At 47.6% G+C, this 19,996-nt stretch overlaps 1 protein-coding gene across 2 annotated transcripts in view; it reads right to left on the reverse strand.

Moving 5' to 3' along the window:
• Window positions 1-19,996, reverse strand: part of ARRB1 (arrestin beta 1) — a 118,501-nt gene that overhangs the window by 15,592 nt on the left and 82,913 nt on the right. For both annotated transcript variants that reach the window (XM_060273992.1, XM_060273991.1), the window contains exons 3-11: window positions 16,276-16,336; window positions 12,254-12,298; window positions 11,106-11,302; window positions 10,111-10,170; window positions 7,762-7,829; window positions 6,034-6,169; window positions 3,932-4,016; window positions 2,703-2,775; window positions 59-196 (exon numbers count right to left, since the gene is read on the reverse strand). In XM_060273992.1, coding sequence (XP_060129975.1) covers window positions 59-196; window positions 2,703-2,775; window positions 3,932-4,016; window positions 6,034-6,169; window positions 7,762-7,829; window positions 10,111-10,170; window positions 11,106-11,302; window positions 12,254-12,298; window positions 16,276-16,336 — 863 coding nt within the window. The remainder of the gene's footprint in view (window positions 1-58; window positions 197-2,702; window positions 2,776-3,931; window positions 4,017-6,033; window positions 6,170-7,761; window positions 7,830-10,110; window positions 10,171-11,105; window positions 11,303-12,253; window positions 12,299-16,275; window positions 16,337-19,996) is intronic.

Below are 19,996 nucleotides of genomic sequence, written 5' to 3' on the forward strand. Positions count from 1 at the left end.
ACCCGGCTGCCTCCCCCCCCCCCAAAAAAAACTGCTGGTAGGTAGAAAAAATCCTCACAGTGTGCTAGAGGCCAAGTTGGTGTCTTCGTGCTTGAGCTTCCCGTCCAAGGCGAGGCCGCGCTTCTCCCGGTTGTTGGCGAGGAACGGGGTCAACGTGTAGACTTTGCAGAAGGTCGAGCTCGGAGCCACCACGTCGCTGGAGACAGGGATAAGAGCGCAGATCAGTGAAAGAGAGCAAGGTGCAGCGGGCTCAAACCTCAACTGCGTATTGCTGCAGCTGCCTGGCAGCCACGTTTTCCAGTAGGAAGCCTGGTCACAGTAGGAGGGAACTGCAACAAAATGTTGCAGCGTGCCGTGCTATCTCCCAAGTATTCCGCTCACTTCCACTTCCCCTTCCTCAACTGTGAAGTATTCTGTTTGTCCCCCAAACGGTCGGCCGGCATCCTGCTACCACTGTATGTGGTTAATTCCCCACTGGGCTGTGTTTTGGGGGACGGGGAGGGGGTCTCACTTCAAGGGTTTTTCCTAAAGTTTTTTTTGAGGGGGGATTTCTTTGGCATTTCTACAAACCTCAGAGCCCTGAAATCTTGTACCTGGATAAGACGACCCCCATTTTGCCTATACAGTGGTGCCTCGCAAAACTAAATTAATTCATTCCGCGAGTCGCTTTGTCTTGCGATAATTTTGTATTGTGATTACAGGTAGGTAGCCGTGTTGGTCTGGATCGAAGTAAAAAAAAAAATTCCTTCAGTAGCACCTTAAAGACCAACTAAGTTTTTATTATGGTATGAGCTTTCGTGTGCATGCACACTTCTTCAGATACAGTGAAATGGAAGTTTCCAGGCACTTATGTAGAGAAGGGGTGGGGAGGGGTGGGGATGGGGAGGGGGGATCACTCAGAAGGGTGGTGGAAATGGGTGATTGACTGACTGATAGCTGTTGATGACCGCAAACGACTGCAAATGGTTTTGCATGAAAAAGCAAGGGTTGAGATGGCTGAAGATCGCTTATCATGTATAATGAGATAAGAACCCGATATCTCTGTTCAAACCAGGTCCCTCCATGGTTTTGAGCTTGGTGATAAGTTGCAATTCAGCAACTTCTCTTTCCAGTCTATTTCTGAAATTCTTTTGTAGTAAGACAGCTACTTTACTACTTTACCAATCTTAAACAACTCCTCACCCACAATAATACAACCACCAGACTTAACATGGACACTGGTACCAGAGCCTGCAATAAACCCAGATGCCAACTTTGCTGCCACATACACCCAGACAACACCATTACTGGCCCCAACAACATCCAACATACCATCTCAGGACTATTTAATTGCTCATCCTCTAACATTGTGTATGCCATCAAATGCCAACAGTGCCCTTCAGCTCTCTATATTGGACAAACAGGCCAAACCCTACGCCAAAGGATAAATGGACATAAATCTGACATCAGGAACCAGAAGACAGAAAAACCAGTAGGAGAACACTTCAATCTCCCAGGACATTCTATACAAGATCTCAAAGTAGCTGTCTTACTACAAAAGAATTTCAGAAATAGACTGGAAAGAGAAGTTGCTGAATTGCAACTTATCACCAAGCTCAAAACCATGGAGGGACCTGGTTTGAACAGAGATATCGGGTTCTTATCTCATTATACATGATAAGCGATCTTCAGCCATCTCAACCCTTGCTTTTTCATGCAAAACCATTTGCAGTCGTTTGCGGTCATCAACAGCTATCAGTCAGTCAATCACCCATTTCCACCACCCTTCTGAGTGATCCCCCCTCCCCACCCCTCCCCACCCCTTCTCTACATAAGTGCCTGGAAACTTCCATTTCACTGTATCTGAAGAAGTGTGCATGCACACGAAAGCTCATACCATAATAAAAACTTAGTTGGTCTTTAAGGTGCTACTGAAGGAATTTTTTTTTTGTATTGTGAAGCGTGGTTTGCCGCGGCAAAAAACAAAATAAAAACTGCAAAACAAATTCGTCTTGCGAAGCGCGGCCACAGAAAACCTTGTCTTGCGAGTCACCAAACACATCGCAGAATGCTTTCGTCTTGCGAGTTTTTTGTTGCGCGAGGCATTCGTCTTGCGAGGTGCCACTGTATAATTCCTGGCATTTGGAGACCTGAGATTCTATCAGTTTATACTCACTCGCGCTGCAACAAAGTGTTGCAGGGTGAAGTGCTCCCTTTCAGGGCGGTTCTGCACTCAACCCTTCTTCCCAGGGGATTCTGGGAATTGTGGCTCTGTGAGGAGAACAGAGGCCCTCCAACAACTTCCTGCACCCCTGGGCAACTATATCCCCCAGGATTAATTGTGGGAAGCCATGACGATTTAAAACAGTACGGTTCTGCTTTAGATGCATGGTGCAGGTGGTGTGGAACTTTTCCCAAATTCCCAAATACTCAGAGGAGATGGTGACCCCCACCAGCCGAGCACCCAAGTCCTCGCCTCAGTTCATGACAAAATCAAAGCAAGCTTGGCTTCCTCACATTCAACCCTCTCCTCGCCCCATTCCTCTCAGGCTCCAGGCCAACCTTCCCCAACCTGGTGCCCTCAAGACGCTGCTAAATCACAACCCCTTTCATTCCTGGACATGTGGGCTGGGGCTTCTTCAGACTGTAAGCCCCTTGCGGGCAGAGTCCTGCCTGCTACACGGCTCCCGCGTGGATGGAGAGAGCCAAACGACAGCACTCACTCTGCTTCCTCCACGGCGACGGGGCATTTGTACTGGGCTGTGTTGAAGAGGCAGATGTCTGCGTATTGGCGAACTGCAAATGAAAGGAAGGAAGGAAGGAAGGAAGGAAGGAAGGAAGGAAGGAAGGAAGGAAGGAAGGAAGGAGGACATTAGATCAGTGGTTCCGAAACTGGGTGGCACCACTGTGGGGTAGACAACTCAGTCAGATGAATGGGGTATACTGTTTGGACAAACAAATAAAACTTTATTCTTTATTTATTTAACTGTAAAAGTTGAGATGAAACAGCGAAGAGATAGACGGAAGTCAACCATTTTATAAGGGACTCAATCCAGCGCGAAGGATTTTTCTAAACAGAACATTTCAAGAACTTCCTAAATCACGTTTGTATTTGAATAATCTTTTTGCTCTTTGTTCCTTCTAGATTTTGTCATTTGTTTTGGTTTGCTCTTAATTTTTATCTTTTTTATTGGTTTTCGTTTTCGTTTTGCTTTTTTCTTTTTCTTTTAGATCTTCAAATATTTCTATTGCGTATTTTGTAATATCTGTTTCCATCTTAGAATATGTAATCGAGGATCGATTATTCTTTTTATTCTTTTTTTTTTTTTGGTAAATTTTTAAAATGCAATAAAGTTATGAAAGACCAACAACAGATGATTCCCCCCCTTTTAGATATTTAAATATTTCTATCGCGTATTTTGTAATATCTACTTCCATCTTAGAACATGTAATCGAGGATCAATTATTCTTTTTATTCTTTTTTTTGGTAAATTTTGAAAATGCATTAAAATGCAATAAAATGCTGCTATTGCATGCATTTATTTATTGATAAAAAAAATATGTGTGTAATCAGGAAGTTGATAGTAGTTCAAAGCATCACCTTGCTGGTTTCCCAAACTTGGTTCTCAAGCAGTTTTTGGACCACAACCCCCATCATTCCTAACCACTGGTCCTGCTGCGTTCCACAGGGCGGGTGCCACCACCGAGAAGGCCCTCTGCCTGGTTCCCTGTAACTTGGCTTCTCGCAACGAGGGAACCGCCAGAAGGCCCTCGGAGCTGGACCTCAGTGTCCGGGCAGAACGATGGGGGTGGAAACGCTCCTTCAGGTCTACTGAGACTGGAACTGAGTCACGGGGGGCAGCCCCAAAAACTCAATACACCTTTCCTTTGCCAGGATGCTCCTTCGGCCCACCCGCAAGGTAAGTGATGCCCGAGAGGCATCCAGGCTCACCTGAGATTTTAATCTTCTTCACCGTCTTGTTCGTGTTGTTTGTCACATGAACGTTGATGTTGATCGGCTCCCCGTGATAGTAAATCTACAGAGAACACAAGTGACAAGTCCTCATGGAGGAGCTTTTTGGGAAGGGACACCCACAATCTGACAATTCCGGCAGATGCACCCTTGCAATTCACCCTTGGAAATAATCGGCTAGGGAGTTTATTTATTTAACAGATTTATAAACCGCCTCACAGCCAGAAGTTAATGAAGTTTGTTTTACTCATTTGTTTCATTTCATAAAATCTACGGTATGAAATTTTTCATATTTTTTTTTATTTTTTATTTAAAAAGCATAGACAGAGAGCCATCCAACCTCCGGATTAAAAACCTCTCTCATTTTATAAATTTATAAAATTTGTATTCTGCTGTGTCATAAAAAATGGATCAAAGCTGGTTACAGCAATTAAACATAAAACCACAAAATAAAAACAATTATAGAAATAACATCAATTAACCCCTGTGAAGGATGTATTCCTTTTTAAAAGAGAAATCTATTTTTTAAAATAATAATAATATATTTTCTAAGCAAAACAAAAACGTAAACATAAAATCCCCTTTGACTCTCTCCCCCACCCCCACCCCATCTTCGGGATCTTAATATAATGATTTCCCCCTCTGCATCTCTTTCATAGCCCTGTTCTTATAAATCCTTTATCATTCCATAGTTCAAATTTTTACTACAAGTTTTCCGTCAATCCTACCAATATGTGTAATTGTTTACAATAGTTGTTTTTTCTCCAAATAGATTGTAAACCTCCCCCATTCTTTATTTGGAGGATGACTTCTAAATTGCCTGCATAAGGCAGGTGGAACAGAAAAGTTTTCAGCGGGGATTTAAAAGTTGGCACAGATGTCGCCTGCTGGATCTCCAGTGGCACAGAGTTCCACAGGGCTAGGCCAAAGACACTAAAGACTCACAAACTCAGGGGATGACCAACAACGGTGCTGCAGATGATCTCAGGGAACTAGCTGGAATATAAGGGTTCAGGCAATCTCTGCGGTGCCCTGGACCTAAGTTGTTCAGGGCTTTGTAAATTAATACCATTCCAGAGGGCTGAAGCAGCAACACTAAAAGCCCCGTGTTGTGTACAAACTAAGCGCAGCTCCAGGGCTCGGAGTTCTACATCAGCAGCGCCCCACCTGAGAAGCACAATTGCGGGGCCAGGATCTATGGGTTGAGGCCAGTGCCGGATTTACGTATAAGCTAAACAAGCTATAGCTTACGGCCCCACTCTCTTGGGGGGCCAAAAAAAATTAAAGGAAAAAACTGGATGTACATTTCCAAAATATAAGATAAAAGAACAAATAGAATAAAACCTACATGCAGCAACCATGTTTTGTGTTGTGTAGGCTCCGATGATGTAAGTCATGGGCCCCTCCTGCTAGCCTGCTCCCTAAAATATCACTGGTTTGCTCCTTTCTATATATAGGGTGCCTACATTCTGCTATTTATCATTATTAGTAGTTTGCATCATATATTTACACCTATTATTATTTCATGTTATAGCAAGTTTCTAGAGACTAGGTTATGAGTCTTTGTAAACTGTGTTTCTAAAGGAACTTTTGTTATTGCCAAATGCCAATGTGTTTGCATTATTAAGTTTGTTATGAATAAAAAATCATTTTAAGTTAGAGCTTGATAATGATTTCACTATTACTATACTTCTTCTTGATTGTATTTCAGTTCAACAATTACTTTGATAAAATACTTTGTAATGTGCAAATGGCTATAGATACCTATTAGGTTCATAAATTACCATCTAGCATATATTCAACACACACACACACACAAAAAAAACCAGCGACCATTTGTTGTTGACAAAAAACAGCTGGACATATAAAGGGCCCCATTACCTTCAGTCGCTTAGGGCCTCATCAAACCTAAATCCGGCCCTGGGTTTGGCTGTCCCCCAGAGTCCGCCCGAAACAAGCAGGCAGCCTCAGAGTGGAGTCAGGATTTGGGTCAAACCATAACCCAATCCCAGAAAGGAAGACAGCAAGAGCCGTCCGGCGGATTCTAGAAAACGGGCACGAAAGGAGGGCCTGCAAGATACCTCTTTGTCCAGGGAAGCTTCCAAGTGCAGGGGCTTGTCCGACATGAGGAACTGCCGGGTGGTCTCGGCCATCGGCTGCGGCCCCGGCCGCTCCGGCGCATACTGGACTTTGCGGATCACCAAGCGCACAGAATTCCTGCAGGGGCACAAGAGAGCGGACACCGAGGGGGTTAGGGTGGCATCTGCGCCGCAGAATGGAACAGCTTTGCGACGGCTTAAATGCCACAACCATGCACCCCAGGCCAGAAGGAACTGTGAGCTGCTGTTTTGACCCTGTGTAAACCCCAGAGTTGTCTGTGACTGGACCTAACGGTCTGGGATACCTTTACCTTTACCTTTACCTTAGGGGTGCGGGTAGTGCTGTGGTCTAAACTACTGAGCCTAGGGCTTGCCAATCAGAAGGTCGGTGGTTCGAATCCCCGCGATGGAGTGAGCTCCTGTTGCTTGGTCCCTGCTCCTGCAACCTAGCAGTTCGAAAGCACGTCAAAGTGCAAGTAGATAAATAGGTACCACTCAGGCGGGAAGGTAAACGGCATTTCCATGCACTGCTCTGGTTTGCCAGAAGCGTAGTCATGCTGGCCACATAACCCTTGCTGTACTCCCTTGGCCAGTAAAGCGAGATGAGCGCCGAAACCTCAGAGTCGTCCGCGACTGGACCTAACGGTCAGGGGTACCTTTACCTTTACCCAATTTTTACTTCCCCCTCATGGATCACTGCCTTGTCGTGGCGAAGGGGCTTGAATAACTCCAAGAAGCTATGAGCTATGCCGCGCAGGGCCACCCAAGACAGACAGGTCATAGCTGAGAGTTTAGACTAAATGTGATCCACCTGGAGAAGGAACTGGCAAACCGCTCCAGTATCTTGCCAATAGAACTCCATGAACATAAAAAAGGAGATGCTTTGAGAAGAAAGTGAGAGTTTCCAAGGCATGCTCATGGGGTCACGGAGAGTCGAATACGACTAAGACGACTAAACAACAACAACAACAATTGCAGAAGGGAAATAAGGGAAGAAAGAGGGCGCTTATTGTCAGAAAATGGAAAGGAACGGAGATTGCAACAAAATAAGAGTGACAGATAAAATTATCTGAATACATTGAGCTTGCTAAAATAACAGAAATAATTAGGAACCGAACAAACCAAAATTTCGGCAAGGAATGGGAGTGTTATAAAATCTATTTTTTAAAAAACATTGCTCTCAAGGAAAACCTTTATTATGCTTTGACTAATTTTTGCAAAATACAACAGTTACCGGTACTATAAATAAACCATATAATACCAAGAAATGAGAATTTTCTAAAGAATTATTTATCTAGAATTAAATATCTAAAGAATTAATTAAGGAAAGGTATGATTTGTATTGAGGTGGACGCAAGTCATCTCAAATGACTTGATTGATTATTTAGATTATTAATAATTTTAATTTTTATAAACTACAATACTGTCTTATTTATTTTATAGTATACTACATCGATTATTGCTTTCATTTTATGGATCAATGGTCTCGTTAAAAGACTAAAATTCATGTTAAATTGCTGATTTAGGGATTGTTCTTAAAAGTCTGGAACAGATTAATCCATTTTGCATGACTTTCTATGGGAAAGCATGCCTTAGTTTTGGAACGCTTTGGTTTTGGAATGGACTTCTGGAACGGATTAAGTTTAAGAACCAAGGTACCACTGTAATTGGTGACGACTTTGCAAAACCCAGAGAGCCGCTGCAACGCACCTTTTGTGAATCTTCTCCTCCAGACTCTCTGCACAGAAGGCTTTGACTTCGTAGTCAACACCGCAAGCCTAGGAGGGGAGAGAAGGAAGCAGAAGCGGTGTCAAGAAAAGTGGAAGATAGAAGCAGTTTGGAACAAAAGCAAGAACAGATTAAGCCAAAGAATAATTGAGACATAGAGTTGGAGGGGAACCCAAGGGACATCTAGTCCAGGCCCCCCCACCCCCACCTAATAATAATAATAATAATAATAATAATAATAATAATAATAATAATAAATTATTTATTCCAGAGTGGTTTCCCCAGCCACTCTGGGCGGCTTCCAACAGAATATTAAAATTCAATAATCTATTAAACATCAAAAGCTTCCCTAAACAGGGCTGCCTTCAGATGCCTTCTAAAAGTCTGGTAGTTGTTTTTCTCTTTGACATCTGATGGGAGGGCGTTCCACAGGGTGGGTGCCACTACCAAGACGCAGAAATATCTACTAAAGCATCCTTGGCAGATGGCCAGGCGTCGGGCCACACAAAATAAAAGGGCAGAAGCTTCGCAAAGAAGGTGCCAGGCGAGCCTCGGTGGGAAGGGAGTTCAACAATTTGGGGGCCACCATAGAGAAAGCCCTCTCACAGACCGCCTTTTGCCACACTTCTGAGGGCAGTGGAAAAACCAAGAGGACCACCTCTTCTCATCTTCACTTTGGAACTCCCTGCTTATGGATGTACTCTTTTTGGTGTCTGCTCAAAAAATTCTTTTTTACACAAGCCTGCCCAGATGCTTTTGAATTATGGTGCTGGAGGAGACTCTTGAGAGTCCCATGGACTGCAAGAAGATCAAACCTCTCCATTCTGAAGGAAATCAGCCCTGAGTGCTCACTGGAAGGACAGATCCTGAAGCTGAGGCTCCAATACTTTGGCCACCTCATGAGAAGAGAAGACTCCCTGGAAAAGACCCTGATGTTGGGAAAGATTGAGGGCACTAGGAGAAGGGGACGACAGAGGACGAGATGGTTGGACAATGTTCTTGAAGCTACGAACATGAGTTTGACCAAACTGCGGGAGGCAGTGCAAGACAGGATTGCCTGGCATGCTCTGGTCCATGGGGTCACAAAGAGTTGGACACGACTAAACGACTGAACGATTCTGAGACACTTGACGTGAATTTCTTTCTTTCTTTTCTTTCTTTTGCAAATGGCAAACATGGCACTTGACGTGAATTTCAATCTGCTTTGGTATTTTAAATTGTTGTATTTTTAAAATAAGTATGGTTTTAAATTCTTCTCGGTTTTACCGCTTCATCTTTTTGTAAACCACTTTGAGGTTTGTTCCTCTAACCAAGCAGTGCATAAGTCGTATGAAACAAATAAATAATAAATCCTAAACCAGTTGGAAGTTCTGCTTCCCCCTTTCTAGACCTGTTGGCCTTAGGAAAAGGCCTGGAAAAGGGGAAACGCCTTGATGGTCCTTGGAGGCAACACACTATTATTCTAATTATTCTTATTCTTATTATTATTATTCATTATTATTATTCCACCCTTTGTCCAAAGTTCACAGGGCAGTGTACAGCATCAAAGACATACACAACATAATAAAAGCCTGGGTAAAAAGGAATATTTTCACCTGGCGCCTAAAGACATAGAATCATAGAGTTGGAAGAGATCACAAGGGCCATCCAGTCCAACCCCCTGCCAAGCAGGAAACACCATCAAAGCATTCTTGACATATGCCTGTCAAGCCTCTGCTTAAAGACCTCCAAAGAAGGAGACTCCACCACACTCCTTGGTAGTAAATTCCACTGCCGAACAGCTCTTACTGTCAGGAAGTTCTTCCTAATGTTTAGGTGGAATCTTCTTTCTTGAAGTTTGAATCCATTGCTCCGTGTCCGCTTCTCTGGAGCTGCAGAAAACAACCTTTCTCCCTCCTCTATATGACATGTAATGATGAACTGTGGACAACTCTTGAGTGGACTCTAGTACATTGCATGGCATTGAAATTAATGGCCAGCAGATGGCGCTGTTTTCAACTGTGGCCTTCTTAAAGGAACACACTGAAAGAAACAAAAGCCTGCTGGAGAGAGCTCCCGAAATGACGCATTAAGGCAGCTTTCCGCAACCTGGTGGTTCTGACTACAACTCCCATGATCCCTGTTTGTCGACCAAGTTTGCTGAGGCTGATGGGAGCTGAAGCCCAACACACCCGGAGGGCGCCAGGTTGGGGAAAGGCAGCATGAAGAAAAGGAGGGGCCTGTGCCTCCCACGCAGGAGCATTACGATGTCTTGAAACTGCCCCAGTTTATCAGGGCTGTTGTCAGTACCCTTTCCCCCCTCCTCTCTTTATTTTATTTCATTTCTTTTACCTTTCCTGTGTCTTCGGGGCCCGGCTGCAACGTCACGGAGCAGGGAAGGTTGGGAAGGATCTGGAACGGGAAAAATGCCCCGCGTAAGGGACATCGTCACGAGGCTGACCAACAATGCCAAAGTCTGCGTTTTGTATAAACGGGTCTATCTAGTAGCCTGTTCTCATAAGCAGCCAACCAGGTGGCTCAATGCGAAACTCACAAGCAGGATTCGAACTCAAGAGCCCTCTCCCCTTCTCTGGTTTCCAGCCATTGGCATTCAGAAGCATAGCTGCCTCCGGCGTGGAGGCAAAGCATAGCCACCCTGGCTAGTAGCCATCAAAAGATAGCCATGAATTTGTCCAATCCTCTTTTAAAGTCCCCTAGGTGTCTGGCCATCGCTGCTTCCAGTGGCAGAGAGTTCCATAGTTCAACTCTGCATACATATTTTTATTTATATGCTGCCTCTCTATATAGTTCAAAGCATGCTGCTTATATCATGAAAAAAAATACATCATCGCAGCATAGCATAAGTTGTCAAAAGCAATAAACGGCACGGCTCCGATACGTGAGAAACCCTGAATCAGGGCTAAAATCCTGGGGGGTCCCTTGGCTTTCCTGCCAGCCACCCACCACCATGACTTTCGCTGTCTCCAGTGGCAGAGAGTTCCACAGGGTAACCAGGAACCACGTGCAGAAGGGCACCCTTTTCACAGAATCCTAGAACTGTCAAGTTGGAAGGGGGCCTGAGGGTCATCTAGCCCAACCCCCTTTTACCCATGGCCCTTGGGTGGCCAGAAATTTTCTCACATGGGCAATTTCGGGACGAGGAAGGGGGGCAACCGGATCGTGGCGAAGTGACCATTTTGGGCAGGCGAGCGCTGCCGGAGCGGCTGCCCAATGGTGGGATTTTTTTGTCGGTGAGGCACAAACGTTGCCTGGAGTGGGGCGACTGGCGAAGAAGGGCCATAGTTGGGGGGGGAGCGAAAGGTGGGGGGAGAAAGAAGGATTCGTACCTCGAAGGTAAAAGGGTAGGCCTGCTCACCGAGCTTCTTAATCAGCCGTTCCTGGAGCCGGGTCAGAGGCTTTTTCTCCTCGGTGACCGGAGGGAAGGCCTGGATGTTGGAGACAAAGAGGTCCTTGCGGAAGGTCAGGCCCAGGACGTCCAGGTCCTCGCGGCCGTAGCGGAAGGCGCAAGTGAGGGTCACGAAAACTGCAAGCAAGGCAGAGGACAACATGTGGCACAGAGGACAATGTGGAGGGCCGGAACTGGCCCCCGTTTCCCACCTGTGCACAGGGAGGGGTTGAGTCGAACTTGTTGCGTTTCCGCACTGCTCTCCGAACCCCAGACCGCAAAATGTGAAACAGCCACCAACAGCCGAGCTCTTGGAGTCATCGAACATCGCCAAGAGGCAGTGTGGTGTAGTGGTTAGAGGGCCAGGGTTTGAATTCCCCTTTGGCCACAAAGCACGCTGGGTGTGACCTTGGGCGCTGCCTCTCAGCCTGCCCTACATCGCAGGGTTGTTGTGAGGATGGGAGGAGGACCATGTACACAAGAAATGAACAAGAAAGCCTATGCAAGCACAAGACAGCAGAGAGAAGCTTTCCGGGGGCCGCATGCCAGATGTGAGCAAGGCCGGGGGCAGAAGTCAGGTAGTGTAGTGGTTAAAGTTCTGGACTAGGAGCTGGGAGACCAGGGTTCAACTCCCAACTTGGGCTAGTCACTCGGCCTGACCTACCTCGCAGGGCTGTTGTGAGGTGGAGGAGGAGAACCACGTACACCACAGTGAGCTCCTTGGAGGGAAATTGGGCAATAAGTAAATAATAAAATAATAAAGCGGGCAACTGGTGCAAAACTTACCTTTGCAGGGTAGGCCACATTCCAGGCGCATGTCAGAGTTTTCTACCCCTCCCCTCGCCCACCTTTCCATCCAGACAAGCAAAGAGGCACTGTCACCATTCAAGGGCCCATTCCAGCCAGTCAAAAGCCTTTTCGGAGGGTGTGGGGCAGGGACTGTGAGGGGTGCGGCCAAGGAGAGAAGGCGTGGCCTGGGAAGGGGTCCTGACCTGGGGAGGCTCCCAAGGCGGAAGTCTGGAGGGCCATACCCCGACCCAGAGCCTGAGGTACCCTGCCCCCCCATACACACACGAACACCGGAGTTACCTTTCCTTTCTTTTAAGTATTCTGGATCGACCAGCACGACGCCATCTGAAAAAAGAATGAAAAACAGGTATGAGGGCAATACCCACAATGCAACACTAATACTTCTGCTCTGCGTGGGTTAGTATAGCTTCCCAGCACTGCCTACAGAAACATGGCAGGCAACATGTCTTGGCTCGATGCAGAGGAACAGTAAGGGTATTGAGCTGGGGAACCCTCAAGGGAAGAAGGCTCCTACCATACCTGCCAACTCTCCCGTTTTTCGTAGGAAACCCCCATTTCAAAAGCCATTTCCCGCTATTGTCCCGAATGGTGAAATATCCCGTAATTTCCCCCGTATTTTCAAAAATCGGGCAGAGCGGCACCAGAAGTCACTTCTATGCATAGAAGTGACTTCCGGTGCCGCTCTGCCCGTGTCTGGGCACCGGAAATTGGGCAGCGCCGGCACCGGAAGTCGCTTCTACGCATGTCTGGACATGCATCGATGCGACTTCCGGTGCCACGCTGCTGCTGATCCTGGATTTTTCTGCCCGGGAGTTGACGGGTATGGCTCGGGATAGGGCTGGGTGATATCTGGTTTGCAACACTGCAATAATCACCGGCTAAACATCGCAATATACGGATATATTGCAATGTCTGAAATAAGGATGGAGCCATGTATTGGCTGGAATCACATGATTTTCCCCACACTGGGTCTCCGGAGGTCAGCCCAGAAGGGCAGGCACCCACTTCCCCGCTCAGGAGATGCGCCCAAGTGGGAATGGAAAAGTCAGCGTGTCTCAGCCGAGCCTACCTCGCAGGGTGGTTGTGAGGGCGTTGCTATTTCGCAGGAAGGATTCAAGTGCATACAAAAACATGTTTTGGGTTGGGGGTCGGGCTGGAGTTCATTCCAATGTTTGGGGTCCTGTGCTCCGGGAAGGTTGGAATCTAACAGAGGATGTTGCTGTGCTGCTAGGACATGTTTATTTCATAGAATCATAGAATCATAGAGTTGGAAGAGACCACAAGGGCCATCCAGTCCAACCCCCTGCCAAGCAGGAAACACCATCAAAGCATTCTTGACATATGCCTGTCAAACCTCTGCTTAAAGACCTCCAAAGAAGGAGACTCTACCACACTCCTTGGTAGCAAATTCCACTGCCGAACAGCTCTTACTGTCAGGAAGTTCTTCCTAATGTTTAGGTGGAATCTTCTTTCTTGAAGATTGAATCCATTGCTCCGTGTCCGCTTCTCTGGAGCAGCAGAAAACAACCTTTCTCCCTCCTCCATATGACATCCTTTCATATATTTGAACATGGCTATCATATCACCCCTTAACCTTCTCTTCTCCAGGCTAAACATACCCAGCTCCCTAAGCCGTTCCTCATAAGGCATCGTTTCCAGGCCTTTGACCATTTTGGTTGCCCTCTTCTGGACATGTTCCAGCTTGTCAGTATCCTTCTTGAACTGTGGTGCCCAGAACTGGACACAGTACTCCAGGTGAGGTCTGACCAGAGCAGAATACAGTGGTACTATTACTTTCCTAGATCTAGATGCTATACTCCTATTGCAGGACAATGGCCTTCGCTGGCCACTTCAGTGTCCTCAACAGCATCCCCAAAGAATAAACTGGGTTGCAAGAGCTGCCACTAAGCGAGAGTACCCTTCAGGCGAATGGCTGGGCCTTGCCTCCAGCCCCCTCACCTATTTGCTGGGAAGGAGAAGCCAGAGTGTTGAGTTTGAGCTGATCTGAACGCAGGCTGGGAGCTGGAGACACCCAGACCTGCTTGCTCTGGGCTGGATCCGCAGCTGAGACGAATGGAGAAGCAAGATCTGTTTGGGTGCCAATGCTGTGAGCCCCTGTGCCTTATGCTCAGGTTTATATATGTGCAAACAAAACCAGATATCCGAAAGGCTCCAGTCTCTCTGCTGACCTTCCAAGGAACCCAGGTAAGTGCCTGGAACCTTTCGCCACTCAGAGATTGGGTGGTTTGTGGCCATATGCAATGGTATCAGGATTTGCCCCTGATCTGGAAACCTCAGAGTTCTGAAGCACAGATGAGATGGAGAAGTTGGAGCTTCCCCCCCCCCTCTAAACGCTGAAGCCAATTAATTTCTTTGGATGGGGAGGATAGCTCAGTTGGTTAGAGCGTAGTGTTGATAACGCCAAGGTTGCTGGTTCAATCCCCGTATGGGACAGCTGCCAAATCCTGCATTGCATGGGGTTGGACTGGATGATCCTCAGGGTCCCTCCCAACTCTACGGTTCTATGAAGGCAGGACAGAAGTGAGAGCCGCAGGGGAACCTTAAATTGGCAGGATCAGCAAAGGAAGTGTGCTGCAGGGATGAGTCAGGCTTTGCAGATTTCCAGGGTGGAGAAATGAGCAGACAGGAAAAAGGGCTTTGCTGCCGGTTCAATGTGCCACCGGAGGAAGGGCGGTAATTAAATACTGGGTGGTGGCGTGGGGGGCAGAGAACAAAGCAAAAAAAAACCAACATCCGCAACAGGAATCCTCCAGATCAGAGGTGATGGAGGCTCAATGCAGCCTGCTGGCCTTAATAAATAAACCCGAGGAAGCAAAAAGCACCACACACACAAAACCGCAGAGCGAGGAACTGTTGGCATTGTTGCAGCACGCGCAACAGCGCTATGGACCTCAGGAAGGGCTGTGGCACTTTTGGAGCTAATTGGTGCCAATCAGCTTTATTAAAATCTGGATCTGTCTGAATTGGCACGGCAGAGAAGAATGAGCATTTGGGGGCTCCGCCTGTGGCATCATCTCGCCTCCTACCTAGAGGTTTATATTTGGATGATAAACAAGGCAAGGGAAAATTTCCCGCAATAGTACCAGGATTCTCCACTGAGACACACAAACACAAGGATCCGATTCAGCTAAACGTGTGTGAGGCAACCGCCGCTCCATCAGGCTGCGTAGGAGAGGTGAGAATCCAGACCAATGGATTCAAATGACGAGAAAGGAGATTTTGACTAAACATCAGGAGGAACTTTCTGACGGTAAGAGCTGTTCAATGGTGGGAACGGTCTCCCTCCAGAGGTTGTGGACTCTCCTTCCTTGGAGGCTTTTAAGCAGAGGTTGGAAGGTCACCTATCAGGAATTCTTCCGCTGCAATTCTTGGACTAGATCCCTTCCAATTCAACTTTGTAACTAAGAAGCAGCATGCCAGATAAGAGCTGTCCCTGAATATAACCAGGCTGCATTTTGTCTGAATATTTCATTCACCGCTTGGGCCAGAGTGGGTTTCTCATCTGCAGCCTAAGCGTGACTCACAGCAGAAGCCTGGAATGCCCCAGACCGTGAGTAAGATTTGTGATCTTCCCAGCAACCGAGAGATGAGCGCCATCATCAACACGTGCTTCATCAGACGACGTGAACCGTTTTCACCCCAGCCGGTCCCAGGTCCCAACCCCACTGCCTTGCTGAGCTAAGCAGGTCTGGAGCTGGTCAGTCAGTCAGTCCCTTTCACAAACCACATGCGAATGCCTCTTTGGGTTCCAAAATGGGAGCAAGGCAGGGTCCCGAATCACAGACCCGCAGAGTCGCTAGGCACCCCGAGGGCCTTCTTAGTCCAACCCCCTGCGATGCGGCAAAATGATATCGCGTATGAATGTAAAGAAGAACAGTGACTTTTAAAAGAAGCAGTGCTTGTTGCTTTCCCCCTCCTCCCAGGCAATCTCCCACCTGAGCATTCACACCATAGAACAGTGGTGGCCAAACACGGCCCTCCAGGTGTTTTGGGACTACAACTCCCATCATCCTTAGCTAACAGAACCAGTGGTCAGGGATGATGGGAATGGTAGTCCCAAAACACCTGGAGGGCCGAGTTTGGCCACCACTGCCATAGAATAATAGCATCACAGAACTGTAGAGCTGGAAGGGACACCAAAGGGTCATTGGCCCAACCCCCTGCAATGGTAGGACCATCTCCTGGAGCCACGAGACGGGTGTCTCAAGAGAGCAAAGCTTGAGGGCATGCCTCTCTGTGGCACTTCAGCGGGTGCCGAACCCAGCCCAGAGCTCACTTACCCACTGGATCGACGACATCTATGTGGTCGACAAAGTCCCTCTTGCCCAGGTAGACGGTGAGCTGCGGAGAGGGGAGACACAAAGGCACAAGTCGGATGTCAGCACCCAGCTGATTCAACAATAAGGTTTCTCACTATGATGGCAGGATCACAGCTAGTGAAAACACGAGAAGGGCCTTTTCTGCGGTGGCTCCCCGCTTGTGGGATGCTCTCCCCAGGGAGGCTCGCCTGGCACCTTCATGACATACTGTACTCTCAGGCCTTCAGCTGTTAATACACATAGGGCCTTTTAAAGTGGTGTGTGTGTGTGTGTGTGTGTGTGTGTGCACGCACTTTTTTATTATCATGTGTTTTTATGTTGTAAACTGCGTTGCGGTCTCTTGATGAAAGGCGGCATATAACTTTAATGAATACATGCATAATCTAAATAAGTAAATAATAAATAATCCCACAGTCAGAGGCAGCGATGCTTCTCAATCCCAGTTGCTGGAAACTGCTGGAGAGGAGAGCTGCTCTTGCGCTCGGATCCTGCTTTGCGGGTTTCCCATAGTGGACATCCGCTTAGCCACTGTGAGAAGAGGATGCTGGACTAAATGGGCCACTGGCCTGATCAAACAGGCTCTTTAAAAAGTAAAGGTAAAGGGACCCTTGACCATTAGGTCCAGTTGTGACCAACTCTGGGGTTGCTGTGCTCATCTCGCGTTATTGGCCAAAGGAGGCGGCGTACAGCTTCCGGGTCATGTGGCCAGCACGACTAAGCCACATCTGGCGAACCAGAGCAGCACACGGAAACGCCATTTATCTTCCCGCTTGGAGCAGTAACTATTTATCTACTTGCAATTTGAGGTGCTTTCGAACTGCTAGGTTGACAGGAACTGGGACCGAGCAACAGGAGCTCACCCCGTCGCAGGGATTTGAACCACCAACCTCCCGATTGGCAAGCCCTAGGCTCAGTGGTTTAACCCACAGCACCAGGCTCTTACTTTCTTGTAAAACACCATACACAGCAATTGCAGATAACAGCAACCACTGCTACCACTTCAACCACTGAGTCAGCGTCAGCAACTCTCCAGGGTTTTTAGACAGCGGAAGCTGCTGAGTCAGACCACTGGTCCATCTGCCTCAGTACTGTCTACACTGGCTGGCAGCAATGGGTTCGGGTCCCCACAATCCCTACCTTTAAGATGCCACTGGGAGTTAAGGCTGGGAGATATCTAGTTTACATCGTCGTGATCTATCACCATCTAAACCAGGCATCCCCAAACTTTGGCCCTCCAGATGTTTTGGACTACAATTCCCACCATCCCTGACCACTGGTCCTGTTAGCTAGGGATCATGGGAGTTGTAGGCCAAAACGTCTGGAGGCTGCAGTTTGGGGGTGCCTGATCTAAACACTGTGACATAAGTGACATCAGTTCTGTGTCCGGGGCAGCTGTCTACCAGCTCCATCTGGTATGCAGGCTGAGACCCTCCCTGCCCGCGGACTGTCTTGCCAGAGTGGTGCATGCTCTGGTTATCTCCCGCTTGGACTACTGCAATGCGCTCTACGTGGGACTACCTTTGAAGGTGACTCAGAATCTACAAATAATCCAGAATGCGGCAGCTAAACTGGTGACTGGGAGCGGCCGCCGAGACCTCATAAAACTGGTCTTGAAAAACCTACATTGGCTCCCTGTACGTTCCCGACCACAATTCAAAGTGTTGGCGCTGGCCTTGAAAGCCCTAAATGGCCTCAGCCAAGTATACCTGAAGGAGCATCTCCACCCCCATCGTCCAACCCGGACACTGAGGTCCAGCTCCAAGGGCCTTCTGGCGGTTCCCTCCCTGTGAGAAGGGAGGTTACAGGAAACCAGGCAGAGGGCATTCTCGGTGGTGGCGCCCGCCCTGTGGAACACCCTCCCACCAGATGTCAAGGAAATAAACAATTATCTGACTTTTAGAAGACATCTGAAGGCAGCCCTCTTTAGGGAAGTTTTTAATGTTTGATGTTTTATTGCATTTTTAATATTTTGTTGGGAGCCGCCCAGAGTGGCTGGGGAAACCCAGCCAGATGGGCGGGGTATAAGTAATATATTATTATTATTATTATTATTATTATTATTATTATTATTATTACTACTTCAACATCATCATTATTGACATATTGGCAGGTCAAAAATTATGAAAGCGATATCACGATATGGACTTCAAACCCGTTTCTGATGATATATTGATATATCACTGGGGATTGAACCTGGGAACTTTGCATGCAGACAGACTGTTCCACCGTTTACCCAAATCTCCACTTCTCACCTGAAGATTCCAAGGGTTGTATTTGGGGTCCCTTGTATGCCCAGCCTGTGCTCTGCAGCTGACATTTTCTGGCAAGTTACTACCAGAGTAAGGAGGGCTTTGCTAATAAAAGGGCAGGGGGTGATCTCTGCCCTCTATAAACTCTTCCTTGATCAACTTCGAATTAAAACAACAAAAACAACAGCTTGGAAGCAAGGAAGGAAGACTAACAAATGCAAGCTAAGCTGAGCTCTTCTTTGCACAGACTTGCCACCGACAGATGGCTCTGAGAGGAGCTTACGGGAGAATTTCGATGATCCTACCTACTGGTGTGCTGGACCGTGTCTAGTTTTCAGAGGCTGATCCATCTTACGCAGCATTTAGAAAAAAAGATTTACAAGGCTTGTGGCAGAAAACCAGGCAGGCTTTGTTCAATTCCCGCTTTATAGCCGTCTGGCCCTAATCACTCAGTTACCCGCCAGCAGCCCAAAGGGGCCTGTGTGCTCTTAGATCCATAAAATTGCAGAGCTGGAAGGGACCCCAAGGGTCATCCATCTCAACCCCATGGGATCACAGGAATCGGCAATGGAAGGGAAAGGTTTCCTGTAAACTTGGCAAAGATCAGCCTTCCTCAACCCGCTGCCCTCCAGTGCTCCAAAGCAGCTTTATCTGGGTTTTGCAAGCCTTTATGGCCGCCAAGAGACTTACGCTCCATGCCTGGAAGGATAAACGCTGTTTATTACTCAACGGTCTGAAGACTTTCCATGCCTACAAGTTGAACCCTCTTTCTAGAAACCTCAACTTCGCTCAGAGCCAGGGGACTGGTGGTCATGAGTGGTCAGAGGGAGAAGAGGGAGCAGACAGGAAGGAGGAGGTGTCAGAGGCTGAAGAGACAACAAGGTTTAGTGAGCTGGGAGAGTCACTGACAGAGAGCAGTCCAGAAACAGAGGCAGAAGGGGAAGCTGGAGAAGAGGGGGGCAGAGAGGCAGCAAGGAATCCGGCTGGTGAGGAAGTCAGGCTTCCCCCCACTCTTGCTGCGACTAGCTCCCATCCCTGCTGGTTTTCCCAGAACTAGAAGAGGTATGAAGAGGGAGGAGCAGAAAGAGAAAGGGTGGCAGAGTCCTCACTGCCTCCTGCAGGAGAGAGTTACGCAGTTCCAAGTCTTCTTCTCCAGTGGCACCAGCCGCCACCAGAAGCATCAACCTCACCAAGGCTGGGAGACATGCGGTTTTCAGCATCGTGATATATCGCCAGCTAAGCACTGCGATATATTGATCTATCACAACGTCTGAAATAAGGATGGAGCTATGTAGAGGCATTCGTTGGCTGCGCAGTTCCCCCCACATCGTGATTTTCGCCGGCGCCTGGTCTTGCGATTACCTGCCCCGCTGCAGGAGGCAGGGAGAGCTGAGCTGACAGAGCTAAGGGGGGCTGCCGGAATCGAGAGACAC

Source organism: Zootoca vivipara, chromosome 4 (genome assembly GCF_963506605.1).
Source record: "Zootoca vivipara chromosome 4, rZooViv1.1, whole genome shotgun sequence".
Taxonomy (NCBI): Eukaryota; Metazoa; Chordata; class Lepidosauria; order Squamata; family Lacertidae; genus Zootoca; species Zootoca vivipara.